The 19,327-nt window shown below is 42.3% G+C and overlaps 1 protein-coding gene across 2 annotated transcripts in view; it reads right to left on the reverse strand.

Annotated features, from left to right (window-relative positions):
- The window catches only part of UTP20 (UTP20, small subunit processome component), a 67,508-nt gene that overhangs the window by 26,246 nt on the left and 21,935 nt on the right, over positions 1–19,327 (reverse strand). For both annotated transcript variants that reach the window (XR_003255243.1, XM_026076131.1), the window contains exons 22-36: positions 18,450–18,647; positions 16,531–16,621; positions 14,380–14,465; positions 13,665–13,790; positions 12,899–13,065; positions 12,084–12,292; positions 8,779–8,922; positions 6,495–6,574; positions 5,351–5,577; positions 4,246–4,390; positions 3,215–3,302; positions 1,774–1,917; positions 1,066–1,116; positions 815–967; positions 134–289 (exon numbers count right to left, since the gene is read on the reverse strand). Coding sequence is in view for 1 of the 2 variants with exons in the window: in XM_026076131.1 (XP_025931916.1) it covers positions 134–289; positions 815–967; positions 1,066–1,116; positions 1,774–1,917; positions 3,215–3,302; positions 4,246–4,390; positions 5,351–5,577; positions 6,495–6,574; positions 8,779–8,922; positions 12,084–12,292; positions 12,899–13,065; positions 13,665–13,790; positions 14,380–14,465; positions 16,531–16,621; positions 18,450–18,647 (2,065 nt within the window). In the remaining variant the exon portion in view is untranslated. The remainder of the gene's footprint in view (positions 1–133; positions 290–814; positions 968–1,065; positions 1,117–1,773; positions 1,918–3,214; positions 3,303–4,245; positions 4,391–5,350; positions 5,578–6,494; positions 6,575–8,778; positions 8,923–12,083; positions 12,293–12,898; positions 13,066–13,664; positions 13,791–14,379; positions 14,466–16,530; positions 16,622–18,449; positions 18,648–19,327) is intronic.

Raw genomic sequence — 19,327 nt, forward strand, 5'->3', positions numbered from 1 at the left:
AGTGGGTACCTGTATTTCTTATCCCAGCAACAGACTCACCAAAAAAAAAATAAACCCATCTATAAAAAGAATCTCATATGCCCTAGTGTCCTGAAGACAGCTGGAGATGTGTCATCAGATGGTAGTGCATTACCTCAGTCTTACTCTTCAGCCCCCTTCGCAGAGACTCCAGGAGAGTGTGCTGGATTAATTCCCTGTAGTCATCTTCTGCGTGGTCGATTTCTGCCAGCCGGCGGATAAAACTGGTCAAGCAAAGGCTTGCATTGTCACTAAGAGCCATATCCCCTAGCTGAGTGGATGAAGAGATTGTATCACATGAGTTGGGTTATGACACCTTCTTCCTCCCCAAAATCACAAAACCTACAGACACCCAACAATTCTACCAACTCTTGAAACCCTTCCTGTAGAAGGTCTAGACCTGAACCAATGCCCAGTCTTCCAAATGGGAAAAATCCTTTCAAACTCATCAGCCGGCCCATGCAACAAGGACATGCTGCAACAGAAAGAAAAGCAGCCTTTCAAGATGGCAACATGCCTTTTCTACTGCACAAGTTGACCTGATAGTTCCAGGGGCTTGCTGATAGAAAGGCACACCCCAGTTAGGTTGATTTTCTTGCTGCATTGTATTTGCTCTTCCAGACACACAGGGAAAAAGGCAAATGGATGAAACATTATAACACGTGTTCATGAAAAGACCCAAATACACTCTCCGAATGTTCTCCAGTGTTAAAAAACAGCCAACAGAAAGAACATCGAAGTTAGATTCATAATAAAAACAAGGCGTGTAAGGCAAGAGAAGGAACATTCAGCCAACCTGGATGGTGTAGAAGCAGTTGTGCATAACAGGGATGAGGAAGTTGATATCCACTGATTGCATTTCTTTGATGTGGGCTGTGATCGACTGGAATGCTGACAAACGCACATCAAAGTTGATATCATCGAGATGCCGTTGATCAAAGGCATTCAGCTATGAGAGAGCAACAAGACATTCATGAAAAAGGCTAGAAACATGACAACACAATGTTATGGGAGAAAAAAGGGAACAATCAAAGAAACTGTGCATACCTTAACAACATCAGTAATGTATTTCAATTCACTGTCCAAATCAGATAAAGTCTAAAAATAAATGTGGAAGAAAACATTTTAATTCATATAAGTGTTAAAAAGTTGGAGGACACAAGACTTTAATTCTAACCACTTGAGATTAAAAATAAAGAAAACAACAGCATCAGCCTTTCTCCTGATAAAGCTTAGTAAGAGTCATTTTGTCATCAGTGTTTTTCTTCCACAAGTTGGAAGATGTGTTTTAAATTCCTAAATTTCTAAACATCTACATCAAGTGTTTCCTGGATTTTTCTGCTGAGGAAAAAAATGTTATGTAAGTCACTTCAGAAAAGTACAAAACAGCCTGACTGCTATAAATCTGTAAGAGGAGAATACAAATAAAAATCAGCTTCAGGCTTCTGAAAGCCATTTTTAGTTCATAAAGACACAGGATTTGTTATGGACGAAATGTGCTTTGTTTGGCTTCTCTCACACAACAGAACCCTGGAGATGCTCACATCAATCAGGCTGCAAGCCAAAAGTTTCACAGCTCTTTTTCCCGTTCATTAAGGTCTATCACATGCAGTTCTGTTACTTCCACTTAACAGATGTTGTAGATTAAAAGCTTTCTAGGTTCATGTACAACAATGATAAATACAGCTATTTATTTTGTTCTTGATCTGTTAGAAGAAAAAAAAAAGTATAGAAAGGCACTTAAAAAGGCAATACCTGAAATGCCAAGCACAACTTTTGTCGAGACAGTTTGTTCTGGATGACAGAAAAAAGCTTTGACAGAGGTTTGAGAAAGCTTGTGGGGTTTGAGCAATGCCTCAACAAGTTCTGCACTGTCTCCAGAATGTCAATCTCCGCATCCTGAAAGAGACAGACAGGCAACAGTCAATATCTACTGAAACCTCACCAGAATACTTCATTTCCTTGGGAAATATTTCAAGACACAGAGTGAACTTAACTTCTTTGCTGTATTTCATTCACATCACAGATACATATACACAGGGAACATTCAATGCATTCATCACACTCAAACACTTGCAACTTTTCAATTAATTACCAAGCACAGTGTCAGAGAAGAGTGCCATCAGAGCGAAGACTTCTTTTGTATCTTTCCTCAAATGAAAACTAACAGAAAACTAACAGAGCTAAAAAAGAGGTCTTTAATCTGCAAAGCAAACAGTAACAGCAGCATGTTTGTACAATCTCCCTAAATTGAAACCATATATGGTTCCCTAGTGAGTCACACATTTAAAACCCTGAGAATCCTCTGTGAACAATTAAATGACCATCTGCAAAGCAGAAGTTCCGGGCTGTTGCCTAGCAGTTCTTTCTTCAAGCATAAAACCTCTCATTGAGCAACTACATGTCTTTTAAGAAAAACAAGACCCAAACCTTGGTCTAAAGACTCAGGCAGTCAAGCTGAGTAATCAACAGATTCATTAGTCAGAGATAGGTCTGTATTTTGGAAAACACGGTTTGGCAGGGAGGGAAACAGGAATTCCAGACAGAAGAGCCACCAATATCCTCAATGCTTGCACAAAAGCCTAAGGCATGAAGAGCTCTGCTTCTTTCAACTGCAGCTCATATACTGGGCATGCCTGAGGAATCTGATTTTAAAGGAGAATTTCAATTCTGAGACACACTTCTGTATTAACAGATGGATTCTTTAACAGTGGCAGGTGAAGGGAATGGAAGTAGAACATGTAGGGCCAGGTTAATAGTATTGTACAATGTTTGCCTTTCATCTTGCAACAGACCAAAATAGCACTGCCATTACACAGCACGTCCTGTGTACTCAATCACAGATATTCATATTGCTGTCCAGACACTGTGACTTAGGATTTGGGGTATATTAAGTCCATGTTACAGACGAACATTTATTTCAACCATTGACTACTGCTCAGTAGCGAAGGAACTAAAAACTGGACAAATGCTTCTGCAGACTTTCCCTATGTCAAAGAGGGAACAGAGCCAGCCTAAGCACCAGCATTCCTGCAAGGCATCTGGTGGCTCATACACATCAACACGTAATGACACAGTGGTGTCAAGTGGATTACAAACAAATTAAGATTTTATTTCAGGCTAATTATGAGAAATGGCATGTAATCAATAAAGAGACCTTTAACTGCATCTTAAACAAATCTACATTTCAACCTACCTGGTCAATGTTACTCTGGTGAAGGAAAGGGAGGAGGAGGCTCACAAGCACTGAATTCTGACTCTTTTCTTGTATAAATTTGCTGATCCTATGTGATGAGACAGGGTAGTTTACTATTTTTATATCAATCTAATCACCAGCACAGCCCAAAGAAGAAATCAGTCAGTGCTATTGCCATAAAGTTGTGACACAGCACATCCATCTGTACCCAGGCTTACAGAGCTTCCCACTGAAGCCATGATGTTAAACACTTGGAGAGGCCCCTTGAAGTCACAGAAAGCCACCACGTTTGCCACAGGCATCTGCAAGCTCAAAGATCCAAGCTGCTCAAAACCAAAGGAAAGGAGAGACCTCCATGGGGACAGCAGGGTGGGAAATGGACAAATACCAGCTTTAAAACTACAGAAGTGTCACTTCCCAAATGTCAGCCTAATTTGAAACGTCCAGCCAGCTCACTGGGGCTAAGTTTTGCCTTCAGCCACGTAAGAAGTGACTTCAGGAGGTGTCACACCCAAATATATGAAAGCATAATGTGTCTCTTGGTCCGAAGAACCATGTCTTCAATATTTTCAATTTAAAAAAAGGAAGGGAAAGCCTTTGTGGATACTCAAGCTAGTTCCTATAAAAGATTTTCATAGAATGCTTTGAAACAGGTAAAACCATGTCCTGAGCATAGTTTGATCAAACAACTACGGATATGAATGCCTTTTGAGTTAAAGTCCAATGCCTCCCTTGAGCAAGTCTACAGCCTGACTATTCAGCTGCACATGGACAGCTGTAGTCCCTTCCACACCCTTTCCTACCAAAAGAGGTACTGGCTTTGAGCACCAGCAATAGAAATAGTCAGAGTCAATTTCTGAAAACTTTCCCCCTCAGACAACAGCAACTTGCCAGGTGAATGACAGATTCAGGTATTTTAAACTGCTCTGGATTTACATATAACATAATGTTTCTAATTTGCAAGCCATTAGGAAGAGCCTCCTTCCTCCTCCCAAGTCTTTAACAGTTTTGAGCTCTAAAGAATCACTTACTTGGAAAGTATATTCAGCTCTTTGCTGACTTGGGCTCTAAACTTCTTCTTTTTTACTTTCTCCATGTTTAACATTGTCTTGCTGAAGTACTGAAGTATGGCAGGAACATGAGGCAGAACAAAGCGGGAACCCAGGCTGAGGGTCTCTGTAAAGGGATACAACAGTTAAAACACTCACCTCTGTGCTGCAAGCAACAAGGTGAGCTCTCAGCAATGGAAGGGACATCCAACCCCACACAAAGGGGCAAAATGCAGACAAATGAGGTTTCATCAGTGGAAGAAAAAAAAGAAAACAACAGCAGCTATGAATGTGCAGGGCTGCTGGGAACAGGCATCACAGGGGCTGAGAACAAGTCTAATGTGTCTGTCTGAGCTAGGACCCCCCCTCCTCCTCCAAAAAAAAGCACATGCAGAGAATAAAAACTCTCCTCACATATTTCAGTTACAGCCCCAGTAAGTGGAAACTTATCAAAAGGTACCAAGCAGGTTCCTCTAAGGCAGTAACTGTGTCCTAAAACAGTCCAAGCATTTGTAGATGTGGTTTTCTTTATGCTACCACTGACCTCCTGGGCAAATCAAAGCTGCCATGACAAGGGCACAGTGTTAAGTGCTCTCCTTTCCATTGCCTTTGAGTGTTACAGGTGAAAGATGGCTTAGCATAGCACACTACACAGTTGCAGGAAATCAACTGCCATGGAGCACAGAGTAAAGTCATAGCGATACATGACCACGTGCATTTGGTTTTGATAAAAACAGGGAATAGGTGTTTATAAAACTCGATGTTAGACTCAGTCCCAATCATCAACCAGTTCTTTAAGTTATCATATCAGTCACAGGTTTACAAATACTAAAACAGGCTAATACTACAAACGTTTTCCCTCTTCACAAGGAATGCTCAGGATTCTGACACTCCAATGTGGATCTCACCTGTCATGAAAGAAGCATGACTTTACAGTTCATGAGCACGCCAAGACAATTTTGTACAGAGATTTTTTCCATGTCTCCTTCCCCAGTAGTCTCACCCAAAGCAAAGACAACCCCATCAGAACCTAATGCCTCCATTCAAAGCACCCAGTAGACCTCTCACGACTCTTGCTCGAGCATACCTTCTGTCATGTCGCCAGCGTCAACAACAACACAGTCAGTTACAGTCAAACTGGAAACCTGCTCCGTGGATTCAAAATCTGGGCTGTTGAGAAGGTTATCAGCTATGTCCATCACAAGATTGGATGTGGCCTCAGACAGATTCTTGGCTGAGAGCACAGCAAAAACGTTTGACAGTATATCACACTCTGGGTGATCTGGCTTCTGCTTGGCCAGCAAGGGGAAATATCTGAGAGAAAAATTATAAAAAAGGTAGGATGAAAACGTGGATTTAAGTTACAAGCTTTATAAATTTTTTGTGCAAAAAGTCACATAAAATGACAATGACTGTCTTCTACTTCAGGCAGAAGAAAAAAAATGCAAAATCACAGAACCATAGTGTCATGAAAAATAGGCTGAAGGCAGGGTGAGAGGTCATCTAGTCCCTTCTTACGCTTCAAGATAGCATCATCTGGACCTAACCCTGTCTCCCTTGCTTGTCCAGGTCTCCTCTTAGAATCTGCTCCTATCCTAATGATCCAACACCATTTTTGTACATAAGTTTGTGTACAAGTTCTTTATGCCTACCAGTGACATGTCATAAAACAGATACTTGGTACTCTGGCAAGGGAGAAGCAATGAGTTGGTGGAAGCATTAATAACCACTCAAGACAGTGAGACAGAACTTCTCCCAGGGCCTGCATCAGAAAAGCTCTCTTACGAATTTCAGTCTCAGAATCTGTCACAGAATCTGAGCTAAACTTGTCCACATTCTTTCATAAAAAGGAAAGAATAGGAATCAAAAAACATGAACTCTGAGCCCCCCAAGATTTTATTTAAAAGTCATTGGCTAAGACACAAACATCTTCTAAGAAGTCAGTTCTCCCTCCCACCCCTGAGCTGGGTTTGGACTACGTATCTGTTTCATTGTTCATACATAGGAAAAGCAACCCACTAAAAAGAGAATGATTGGCATAAATTGGAAAGCTTCACAAATGTGTCTGGACTGCTATTAGAAGAATAATAGCCTAATTAAAAAAAAAGGAGAGAGAGAGAGATGGGTTTTGACACAATCATCCATAACTTGTTATAGTGGTGTGCCCTTTTTTCCCTGAATTTTGTGTACCCAGAGAAGTACTCTTGCTTTTTTGTGAGGAGAATGTTTACCTGGGATTCTTACTCCAGGTGTGAATGAGTTTGAGCAGAAAAGTAGGAGAATACTGACTCTCTGAAGCCAACCTGCAGACCTAAAAGAAAGAAAAACCAGACACCAGTGCAGCACAAGTAGGTAAAGTCACCTAAAAACATCAACTCTAAGAAAGATCCCACTACAAACTATAGTTTACCTTTTTTAAAATGTAATTTCATCATAGGCTTCACAGCTCCCTCAATATTTCTGGCATCACTGTTAGATTATCTTACTCCATATTTATACACTCCCCCAGCTACCATTTTTCCCCCCGCCCCAAAGTAATTCCCCACAGATCCTCACATCCGCTGCAGAGACCTAGCAACATCCCTGCAACAGACCTGCAAGATCGCGGGCATGACATGCGGGAGTTGTTGCCCCATGCTTCCCATGCCCTGGCCACAGCACCTGCTGTCCCAGCATTTGCCATGCATCTCCATGGCTTCACAGCCACAGGAGCACCCTCCCGGCCCGGGGAGCGGGATCTCCTAACCAGGCTCTGAGTCCAAAACAGCCCTACCAAGGAGTTCTCCAGCCATAGCACTGCACTGCAGCTGCTGCTCCTTGACATGACAGGACACAGGCACAAATGCACTAGCTCGGTCCGGGCTCAAGACCCGAATGTAGTCAGGTCTGTGTAATGACCACCACAGTCTGAGTCTTAGAAAGCTTTTTTCCTGCCCCAAAGGCTGGGAACATCACTGCTCTGCATAAATCGGAGCTTTCCTGAATGATGCACAGGGAAGAGTATATTGCTAATCTACTCCTGCAGGAATGCTGCTATGCAGGCTATTAATACGGAGTCCCTGCAGCAACCTCTTGGGGCACGAACAGCAGTAAACTCCAGTTCCAAGTACAGAAGGCTTCAATTCACCCTCTCTACAAATTTTTACAAGTCTCAGCTCTACAGCCTTAAAAAATAACAAACAAAACCAAAACCCCACTGCCACACAAGTCAAATGATTCTTCTACCAAAAGCACTCTCCGTGGAGTTCACTGGCAGAAATTCCCTCTAGAGGGAGCTTCTGGATCGTACTACAATCCAAGCTCCAAAAACACAGTGATGTCTTCCTGACATATATCAGGAAAACAGGAATTATAACTATTTAACAACAATTCTATATCCTGATCAGATTTACTCAGCATTTCCAAACACAACACTCTCCAAAAGCATTAAGTGCTTTGCTGACTCAAAGCCCTAACCACTGAACTGCTTTTTTTGAAGCACATTTTCACTGCTTTGAGCATGTGGTACTGTGGTCTCCAAACACTGGGACAGCAGAAGGCAATAAAGGACTCCAAGGACAAACCAGGAACATAAAAGTCCCTGCTCTTCAGTCCAGTGAAATAGAGAGCCATTACGCATTGCCTGAAACTATTTTATCTGCTGTTCAGCTACATGTCATGTACTCCTATTGGTAGAGCCGAGAAACAGGGTAGGAATAAACAAGCACAATGTCTAGAGATGCAGACCTGGGATTTCACACACCACAGAACAGAGCAGTTATTCCTGGAGCTCTTTGACGTTATTTACAGGCTTTTCTGCTGCAAGGCTCTTGGCCATTTGGATGCCTCAAAAGCCTCAACAGAAGAGCTCTGCTGGAGTTAGCCCACTGCTGCCCAGCTACCCTTAGGCAACCGCCGACAGCAGAGACAACACGGCAGCTGGCACAGGCATGCCCTGCCACCCTTAGAGTGCAGTGCACTGACACGGCCACTGCAATTTCATTTTCAATACTGTGCATTCTCCCTGCCTCTCACAATAGTGCTTTTTCACAATTTCAGGGGGGATCTGAATTTCTCTGATCAGGGCCACAACCCTATGCCTTCTCACTATGCTTACATGGTACTCCCAGCAGGCAAGAAAGCCTGAAAGTGCACAGCCCACTGAACTGCAGCAGTGGGAAAGCCCACCTGCATTTGAGGGGTTTCTGCAACCCCCCATCACAGGCCCTATTAATAACTTTCAGACAAAAAAGCAGCAAAGTGAACCTAGAAGTGACTAGCACTATTTTGTTTCCCTGAAGCATCCAGGGAAGAAGTCTGCTTCTGCGGTTAAAGAACAGAGACATGACATCCATTTTTTTCAGATGAACTCCTCTGTACTTTAGCCTGTGACTTGATTATACCAGGATTAATCAGACATGAGCCAAGAAACTGGCCTTCAACACACACATCAGCATGCCAACAAATGAGAGCTGGAGATTTCTCCATGGTACACATTACATACAAGCTAGCTTGGAACAAGAAGAGATGCATTACCTGAGGCCATACCACTGCATGGAAAACTGCATTGATCTCTTCCACACTGAAGCTGTAGGTCTCATAATCAGAAAAAAAGTCAACCACAAGCTTGAGTCCAAGACGTCTCAAATTCTTCAGCGGATTAATCAACCTAGGTTGGACCTGTAAACAAGCAAACAAACAAATGGTAAGACCTTTACAAAACAATACTAATAGCTACTTGCTCTGAAATTACATACGGTATTTCACTGGCCACAGATACACTCTCTGCTTGAAGTATCACAACATTCTTCTGTTTTCTCCTGTAACTTGTTCACAGTAGTCTTTACCTCTCACAGATGACCCAGATGTTTCTAAGACGTGCCTGTTCCTGCACTGAGTCAATTATACAGGACTCCTTCAGCTCATGAAAGTCCATGCTGACCAGCTTGAAGCAGCACCTGCCCTTTGGACGAAGTGCAGAAAGCTGCAAGCCAGTTACACTTCCAGCCCTGACATTCAGGTAATTTTGTCTTACTCAGAAAAGGACCCCAATCAGCTCTCTAAAGTGAAGTGGTACTTTGCACATTGAAATCTATTAGGAAGAAAAGAATTCAACAGACAAGAAGAAAGGGGAGGAAGAGAGAAGGCAAGAATGTGAACACCTCTTCCTGCTGAGCAGGGGGAGTCTAGCGTTTGGTTAAAGGAGGACGCTACCTGTACCCATTAAGCGATTATGTTCCATAGCCTTCCTTGGGGACAACATTTAAGTAAGAGCAGAAGAGCCACACAGCTAATCATGAACTTATTTATGCACTGCTGCATTCCCACTCTTCTCCCAGAGGACTGTCTATTATGACTTGAATAACCTAAATTATTTCCACACTGTGCAATGCAGCTCACAGCACAAATACATGAGCTAGCTCCAAGGACAGCTACACAGCACAGAGCAGAGGCACTGACTCCAGCCTCAGAAACAACAGAGCCATGTCAGAGCAAATAAGGAGCATTGTCCAAGACTGAAGCTATGTCTTGGGGTTTTTATTAAATATCATGATCCACCACATAGAATAAACAGGCAGTAACTCTTATTTTGTAAAACAGCTTTGGCGTCAAAGCTTCACTAAAAGGCATGGGATTTTTGTACTCAATGTGCCTATGGATTTCTGAAGACAACACCCTCGACCATGCAATATACTGCTATGCTGCCTTCACATCCAAAATCACGTGTAAAAAGACAAAGAGGAGATGGTAGAAAAGGAACCAAATATGCTCTTGCCCAGGAGTTCCCAAGCTGTGTGACATGTGTACTAGTGGTATGCAAGCAGCTTCCATGCAGCAAATGAGCTGCTTGAAAGGCCAAACATCTGGTCCTACCTTCACGCACAAAACAGACTGAGCAGCTGTTGCTAATGGTGACCCTCAGGTGAAATAATTCTGGGTCTTCCACAGTTCAATTGTCCTAAGAGCAGTCGTCTGAAATCAATTCTTTGAGAGGACAGACAAACTCAATATTGAACGTGATCAACAGGATACAGTAAAAGAATAACTTAGCTTAGAACTGTTAAAGTAGATGTTTAACTCTCCAGGCAGTACTAGCCTGCAATAAATTACTCTCAAACTCCAGGAATGCCTTGTAATAATTAGCTAAGATAAACAGATTTCTCACACTCTTCCTTGAGCTTTTAACATCTCATGGGCTAATGGAATGTTAAATTAAGTTCAGACAAATGACAGACTGTCACTCCACAAGTTACACAATGATGACAGGATTACTGCAGTAACTCACACAAAAAGTGACTGTCCCAGCAATGAATGAAGTAGCTCTTAAAATCCCTCTTCCCCAGTTTAAAACATGCAGGCACATGCAATCCATCGATTAAATCAGACCATGGGATGCTGCTGTCCTAAAAATTGCCCATCCTCGTCCTAACAAAGACAGTTACAAGGTTTTGTGCAGCCTGCAGGCAACCATGGGACCTTGGATGCTGCCTGACTGAAGGAGTTTGCTATGTTTGATGGATTGTTTTAAAGACAAGCTGCAACCTCAAATGCTAACAGACAGGTCCTGTCAAGAACCCACGTGCAAGATGACAAAACATTCATTACCTAACACCACTTGTTCAGTCTATCGTCGCATCATTCTTTTCAACACAGCAGGGATGATAACTGTGCAGTTTGCTTGTCTCTTACCTAATACATGACCAGGGTCTGTTTAGGACCTGACTCAAGCTCTCCTGTTGCTGTTTGGATTGAAGCCTGGAAAACGCACTACTTTCAGAAAGACAGGAAGGCCTGGCTAAATGACATAGCTTCCAAGTGACAGGCAACAGATCCCCTGAGCTAGCTGGGCCTCCATAAGGTGCTGTGCAGTGGCTACAAGGAAGAAAGAACTAGCAGGCAACTCTGAAGCAGAACAGTCATATCCCACCTACAGGACAGTTAGCCCTGCACCTGCACCCTGCTAGCATAGGTAAGTGTTTCCTGGTGTGGGGATGAGCCCAGGGGTCTCTGCACTGCTCTCCTGGGCATAATGCAGCAATAACCCAATGTGGCCCATCTTTAGCCACAGTCAATCTTTAACAGAACATTTTCCCCACCTGACCCATCCTGCACATACAGCCATGGCACAGAAGAGAAGAAACACTACCAGTGCCCTGAATTGTGACAATGGATAAGCAGGACTGTTCCAATGCAGAGCTGAACGTGCTCCTAAAGCGCTGACAGCGTGGCTGGTAGGCACATTCTCCCTGCGCCCCATGACAGAAGGAGATGGTAGGGACAACCGTGATCATCCACAACACTGAGCTCTCCTGGGGCCCAGCACTACAGTGAAGCACCTAGAAGACAAGTTTTACTCTGAAGCTTTCAGAGAAAGAACTTGAAATCCTCTCCTTCCCCTGCTCCAATGTTTTATTATCCTTGAAGCCAAGAAACTACATCTTTAAAGCCAACTTCAACTTCCAGCCATAAGATTGTGGTAAGCCCTTAAGACAAACCATTTACCTTCCCCTCATAACCACTGCTCCACACAAAAACAAAGCTCTTTTCCAGAGCAGACAGGAAGCAACACGCAGAGGTCACCTCCAACTCTCTCTTCAGTAAATCAAACAGCAACTCAGTCCAAAAGCAGTTCTTTCTAAACACATTCACTCTGACTGCACTTTCAGACCAATACCATTGGCCTCTATTTTGATTAAGCTTTACTCCATGCTGGCATTAAACTTACCTTTATCTGAATCAATGAAGCTCTGTGCGTGTATGCAAGACAGGCGGAGGAGGAGGGAAAGGAATTAACATATTTGTATGTACGTATATACACATACATGTATCATATACTGTACCTTCTCTCGTTGTTGGAGGATGCAGGATATCACACCTGTCATACAGAGCAGAATCTGTAAAATTTCAGGCAGGTACTGACTGACCAAATGTCCCATGTTTTTCAATACAACTTCGAGGCCATTGAAGAGGTTGTGCTGACGACCAAGTGGCAGAACTTTAGCTAAATCCAGCTCTGCCATACTCTTGAGCACTGCGGTCTGGCAAGGCCCTGTGGACAGGCAAAGCGACAGCCACTTATCTAGAGAAGCACCATGAGGTTAGTCAGTACTGAATATAACTTTCAATGAAAAATAGTAAAATCTGGGCCTAAAATCACAATTCCTCACATTCAGCTTCTTAAATAAAAGACAGCTCCAAGTCTCCATCTGTCTGTAATACTCAGATGACACCCACTACTGCAGTATCAGAGCACTTCACAACCTCTGTTTATTCTCATCATATACAGGCAGCCTTGTGCTCAGTAGCATGTCAGATGGAGAGCACAGCTCAAAGCCTTTGGCGGCTAGGCCAGCTTAGGGGTTAGCCTACAGTGTCAGCAACTGGAGCTCATTCCCTGGCCTGTTACATCTTGCGTGGCTGTGGCAAGTTATTCAGTCTTTCTGATCTCAGACCTGTAAAACAGAGTAATCAAGCTTTGTATGCCCCCAAGCAAGGTAAAGGTTGGGGGAATCCCAGTTCTTATCAGAAGTTTACTTTCATCCTTTCCTCACTCTGAGGCACTGTTAGAGTCAAACTGAAGTACATTACAGTACTAAGTCTATTTATGCTCCCACATTCCCACAGGTCAGGAAGTACCATATCCCCATGTACCTACCATTACTGAATTGCTTCACAGCTTCAAAGAGCAGATCCAGGAACATCCGTATCTCTTCTGGCAGTGAGCCAGCAAGAAATCGCAGAACGATCGACATGCGAGTGCCCGCAGAAGACTTGCCCTGCGTTTTGCTTCCCGTTTTATTTCTCATCCTGCCATAGAGAATTCTTCAAGAGCCAAAAAAAGGTTGCATTAGCTTTCAGCAAGCCATCTGCTTCCTAGCTTCCTACTCTTCAGGAGAAACTTGAATTGGTTTATAAACCTTGCCTAGTGAGAATGACCTGAGTGGAAGTTCCCCTCTCATGGTCTCCTCTGAATTACTACACAGTGCCCAGAAACATCGCAGTGAAAGATCAGCTTCTGCTCCCACTACAGAAGTTTTGTTGGAGACTTCAGGTATAAATTAATAGTACCTCCAGGCTAGCCTGAGGGCAGTTACTGCTGAAGAAGCAATCTGCGCAATAACTTGCATTATTGTATCTTAATTAAAACAAATGACAGTACTCTATGAACTGAAATGTCTCAATTCTCTGTAAACCTTAAGAAAAACAGTATTTACCAAAAAGCTGTTTTTTAAAGAAAATATGATTCACATAGCACATTACATAAAGGTGCTAATACGAAAACCACACAGAACATCACAAACTAAGAGGTCAAACTATACCAGGAACCATAGGCTTATCTTGATTCTTTAAAATAAGAAGTAGCAGCATCGCTGCTTACGGCAGTTTGATATGCAATGTTTAACCAGCAATTCATGACACACCTCATAAGAACAGGGATGAGAGCTGGTCGATGCTCCATTTTTACTACTGTGCTCTCCTCAGAAATGCTGAAATGGACTATTTCTTCTTTAAAAGTCTTGTCCTCCAGTAGCCTTTGCAAGTTCTCCCTGAAAGTAATACATGTAGAAGTTTTTTAGGGGGGTGAGAGGAAGGTGTTGTAAAAACAAACACACACAAACACACACACTTCTACCTATCTATCTACCTACCTACTTACCTGTCAATATACTTACTATACACAATTTATTAAAGCACCATGTCCTCATGCTTTTATCAAAAAAAATTTCAGAAAACCAGCAAGTTCAATTTAATTATGTAGGCACATACCTTCTGGACACATTCTGAAAAGATTATTCAACCACAAGCTACAATTTTATACTGTTACTTTCACCTAGTGGTTATGAATCATCGCTACAAAAGTCCTGTTTGAAAATGATGTGACGACTAAGCACACACTATTCTGGGACAGAATGAAAGCACTGCTGTTTTCTTGTAAACAAAGAAGGAACACCGACCAACCTGAATACCATATTTACTGTTTTAGATTGGAAAGATGCAGCATGATAAAATTAGAATTTATACATGTTTGTTCAATAAGTACAGGGATGGCTCTCTCTCAGAGGTGGCTGATCCTCAACAGGCTTTTGGTATGAGAGCCCAATGATTCAGATACTGAAACAGCGTAAAAGGTCTTACCTGTATGGCAGTAGATGAGGATGCTTGTACGTCATAATGCAGTCAAGAGCAATTCTTTGCACGTTCTGGTCTTGGTGGGAGAGTAACTGGAGATGACAACAGAAAGAAAATGAGATTCTAGCTAGAAGACAGAAGTGCTTACAGAAAATAGTCAAACAACCCAAAGGCTCCAAACTCAAGCACATTTTGGACTAGCTTATCAAACTGGAAACAGAACGCACCTATTCCCAGCATAAAGCCAAGATGTGACTACACAATTATCATTCATAAGGAGCAGACACAGTTGCTGGTAGTTCATATATATTAATTTTTTCCCCTCTCTCCAATAGCACAGTTATATTTGTTTTTTCAGAATTTCCTTTTGGACCGCCATCAGCTTGTTTTGGAGGTTGAAAACTCAAGTTACCCGCTATGCATCTGGTAAGGCTGGATTAAAAAGCAGGCTACCCAAACCATCACAAGACACATCTTACCTTCCTTTGACAAACAGGAAACACTCATTACACTTGATAAGCAAAGTCCCACTGCAGTTAGCCCTCCCTAGAAAATGCCCCCTGATATCCTGGGCACTAGAAAATACAGATCATTTCCTCAAGCTGTATCCTTCTCAGTTCTTCTGTTTCCTAACAACCAGCAAAAGCTAGAATCTTCAAATGCCACTTTGTCATGTCATCCCTACACTGGATGGATGCATCAGACGTACCAATAAATATGATAAAACACAAAACTGACAAACAGCAAGTAATCTTTTTTTTTTTTCAAATGTTGGGCCCTTCCTCACCTGTACACAGCTGTTCAATATTTTCCTAAGGATACAAGCAATCAAACATATGGACTAGATGTTTTCCTAAGCAAAACTCTGAGATTGATTTAAACAGAGTGGATGCCAGTCAGAGGTTCTCAAATCTGGGGGATGCTGGACCCTCCAACTCCCACAGCAAACACCAGATGAACTCCAGAGAACTAACAAGTTCATACCATTTCATACAGTTCTACAGCTACCATTGCTTCAGAGAACACAAACTGGGAACAAGAGCAAAATCCAGTGATCTGAGCAAATCCACAAATTAGGAAGCAATAGAATACAACAAAAATCAATAAAATATAGTTTTAAGGAGTGTAGGATAAATACTTAGAATGTCTCCCTGTAGCCTCTTAAGAGTCGTATTTTTGACAATTCCTTCAGGGAAATACCTCAAAAAAGGATCTTATCAAACTGAATATTCTTCAAGAAGAAATTCTATTTTTCTTATGACTGTTACAGACTGCGATTCCTCCCATCCCATTTCTTCTTAGACTTGTTTTCCTGCCTCCCTTATTTAAAGTTAAAAGAGATTTGGGGGCATTATCTAGGCTCTGCTCTTTAATCCTTGTTCTCTGCCTTTTCACTTGATGTCTGTTCATCTTCAGTTTTCATTTTGTTGTTACTGGTAGTGGCTTAAACACTATATACCGCCTGGCAAAGGACTGGCATCATTAACCACTAAAACAAACACACACAAAGGAAAAACAGAGAGAGTAAAAGAGTGTGACTGTGATGTGTTTCCTCTCTCTTTCTGCAGAAGCATGTTGTTTTCATAATGATGACCATGATTGCACTTTCATTCCCCAAGTGCTAGACAGGATGAAGACCCTGAATTTTCCAGATTTTCCTCAAGCTACTATTGGAAAGGCTAAAAGCTGCAGAACTTTAACAATTTTGGAAAAACAGTTGATGCAAAATGATCAGCTGTTCAAAATGACCATGCTGTCTGTAGACACAACACTGTAAGTCAAGCACAAATCTCTTCGGCTCTCAATGAACCCCAGACTTTGGACACAAATCCTCTTCCAGATCCTGCTCTGCAAGTGGAAGAGGCTCCCTCCACAACCATTCATCTCCACCTTGCCAAAGCAGCTACCACTCAGTTGTTTGATCCGTTCACATGAGCTGCTCCTGGCAAACTGAGCCAGGGCATCTCAAGCGGGTCTTTGTTAAAGGGGCCAATTTCAGCTGAAGCCTGCTAGGAAGCACTCTCAAGGACAGCTCCTTTTCCAGCTAATATGACTGGGCCCAGAAGACAACAGGTTTCTGCAGGCTCAGGTACTGCAGTCAGGTAAGAAAAGGTTAATTTGTTATCATTAATTTTAAAAGTTAGTAAATAACATCACCTGGGTGTATAACGCATTTAACTTCTGCTCCAGATACAACGCACGGGGATTTGAAAATTTGGAGAAAACTTGCAAGTGAGCTATTAGTTGCCTGTAAAAAAAACCAACAAAAATATGTATTTTTTTTAATGGATAAAATAAACAATCCTAAATTATCATCACAAACAGGGAACTTTACTAAAGTTGATTAACAAGAAAAAGAAACAACAGGATCCCAAGGTCTCCATTTCAGAGTCACAGCAAGACCGTATCTTTTTCCTTCTCCTAACCAGCTCCTTCCAGATGTCACTTCACCGCACACAAAAGGCCTTTTCTTCCATAGCACTAGATGGGCCCAGTCTTTGAAGTAAAAGAAGACAGACGGGATGCAGCTTACTTCTTTCTCCCAGCCTGGCCTGGAATGCCAAACAGGTCAATCTATCTCTGTTTTTTAATTTATGTGTCCTTAACTGGTGCCTATCTTGCTCCTATCAACATGAAAGGATGCAGTTACCCACAGACTGTGCTAAGCTTATGCCAGCCTGCAAGCACAGTGCCTGCGGATGGGGGTCAGCTCCTCTAGAGGCGGCTGTGGTCACCCCAAATCTGTCCCACCTCCACTCCCTGGGGGGAGCAAGAGGGGAACAGGATAGGGCAGGCATACGATCTCCTCTACCGCCTGTGCCATGGGGCTGGCAGAGGCTGTACCCCGTAGTTTACCCTACATTTTCTAGCCGTGCTGCCCTCCTCCACGGTTCAGCTGAGCCAAAAGTCATACGGGAGCCAAGGCGAGAACGACACCTTCTGGTGGCCCCATGCTGAGCTTGAGGTGGCCTTGGCCAAGCCCCACAGGAGCTCTCCCACTGCAGCACAGATACATCCGTGTGAACTGTCCAGGGCGAAGATGAAGAGAGGTCACTGCAGAACTCATCAACACGTCTCCAGTAAATCTTTTACACCTTCGTCACAGCTACCAGGACTTAAAGTGTCCACTTAAATACATGGACAGTTTGAGATAGAGGTGGAGAAACAAAAATCTTGGACTGTCACCATATTTCAATTGTTGCTAATTTACAGATACAAGCCAGAATCTGGAAACAAAATGAAACACCTGAAAAATGCCCAGGATTAAATGACAATACAGGCTACATCCAAAATACTTGTTGTGTTCCAACATGCAAGCTGACATTTTAAAGTTTTCTGTTATTACAAGGGCCATCCTTTGCAAAAAAAAAAAAAAAAAAAGGCAAAATACAAATCTAGGCAAAGTATTTGTAATGGACTTTTAACAGATGTCATCAGGGTAAAGAGACTCTGATTAAAAAAGTCATAGAGAATTCATACTAATAGCCACTTTCTCCATATATTCAATATTGCAGAGCGACAACATTACAAAAGCATGTAGCTTCAGTCAAAACAACACCAATGACAACATCTAAACATAAAAATCTTTGTCCATAACAAAAAGATCAGGACCAAGATTTAAGAGGTAGGTAATGGCAGAATCCCAGTATTTAACTATCTAAATGAATAGTCTAATTTTTCAAAGTGCTTGGCAACATCCATGACTTAAAAGACCAGCAGACACATACAAAGCAGTCAGGGTAATGCGGGTACAATCCTGCGGCCTTCAAAAACTTCAAAAGGGCTTCAGAATGCCACATGATTTTTGCTTAAAGTAATGCCAATCTGCAGACTATCATATAGCAGGTAATTAGATAATGATAAAGCTTGAAAGATTCAGGCAGGGCCTTTGGATGCTTGGTGCTGTGCAGACAGAGTTCAGGACTCTAAAGTGCCTGTAAAATTCCACTGACAAATATGAAATGAAAGGGAAAGAAGAAAAAGGAATATACATAAATGTGGCTTTTATCTCAACATGAGCCATCGAATCTGCCTTTCCCTGAAAAAACTGAGGAGGGAAAACTAAAAATACTTACTTGGCAGCAGCTCTTCTTGTTTTCTTTTTTGGTAACCCTACAGTGATTAGTTCCCCTTCTTTCTTTTCTTCTTCCTCCTCCATAGTAACATCATTCGCTTCTTCACTGGATATTTCTTTTGCTCCTACTGCACCACTATTTTTCTTTCTAAGATCCTGAGTTGGAGCCACTAATGAATCAGCTGGGTAGTACTCATTTCTGTGTTAAAAAAAAAAAAAAGAGGAATTAAGAAGCATTTTTCAGGGCAAGAACAACTTGAAACTCCACAACCCTACATTCTGATTATTAATGTCATTGTCTCTTGAGACACTAGATGGCTAAAGATTTCCAGAAGAAAACATTTTAACACATCCTTCTTTCCCTGAAAGTTGCAGAGATAAAAGGTACGGACCAAATATGCTAAAGGAGACTCTCAGAGGTACCTGGCAGAAAGGGGAAAGGAGAAGCAGACCACTGAATTATGAGAAGTCTGTAAAGAGGCTATGTGGAGGGCATGGCAGATTGTGTTTGCTCAAGTGAACAGGTGAACATTGAGTGTGTCAGCGTGAGAGTAAGTGAGGAAACTCAGTAATCTGTAACCTATGACAATGCGGTTCAATTTTCCCAGCAAGGCAAGCAAAACCTAGGTTTTCTAATCACAGAAAAGGGCTACACACCAGAAACCTTTCCCTGCCATGAGATCACATACATAGTACTGTCCAACATGTGCATGCATGCATGCAAGCATGCCCCTGTTCTCCTGCCAGGGACAGGAAAGTGAATAGCTTGGAGTGAATTATTTGGCAGGTAACTGCTCTGGCAGACCACACACAGCCCACAGCACAACTGGACAGCCTTCATCTATTATATGGCGAAAGTCACATTACTAGGAAAAAAAA

The sequence above is a fragment of the Apteryx rowi genome, unplaced genomic scaffold (genome assembly GCF_003343035.1).
Source record: "Apteryx rowi isolate R43461 unplaced genomic scaffold, aptRow1 scaffold_426, whole genome shotgun sequence".
In the NCBI taxonomy this organism is placed as follows: domain Eukaryota; kingdom Metazoa; phylum Chordata; class Aves; order Apterygiformes; family Apterygidae; genus Apteryx; species Apteryx rowi.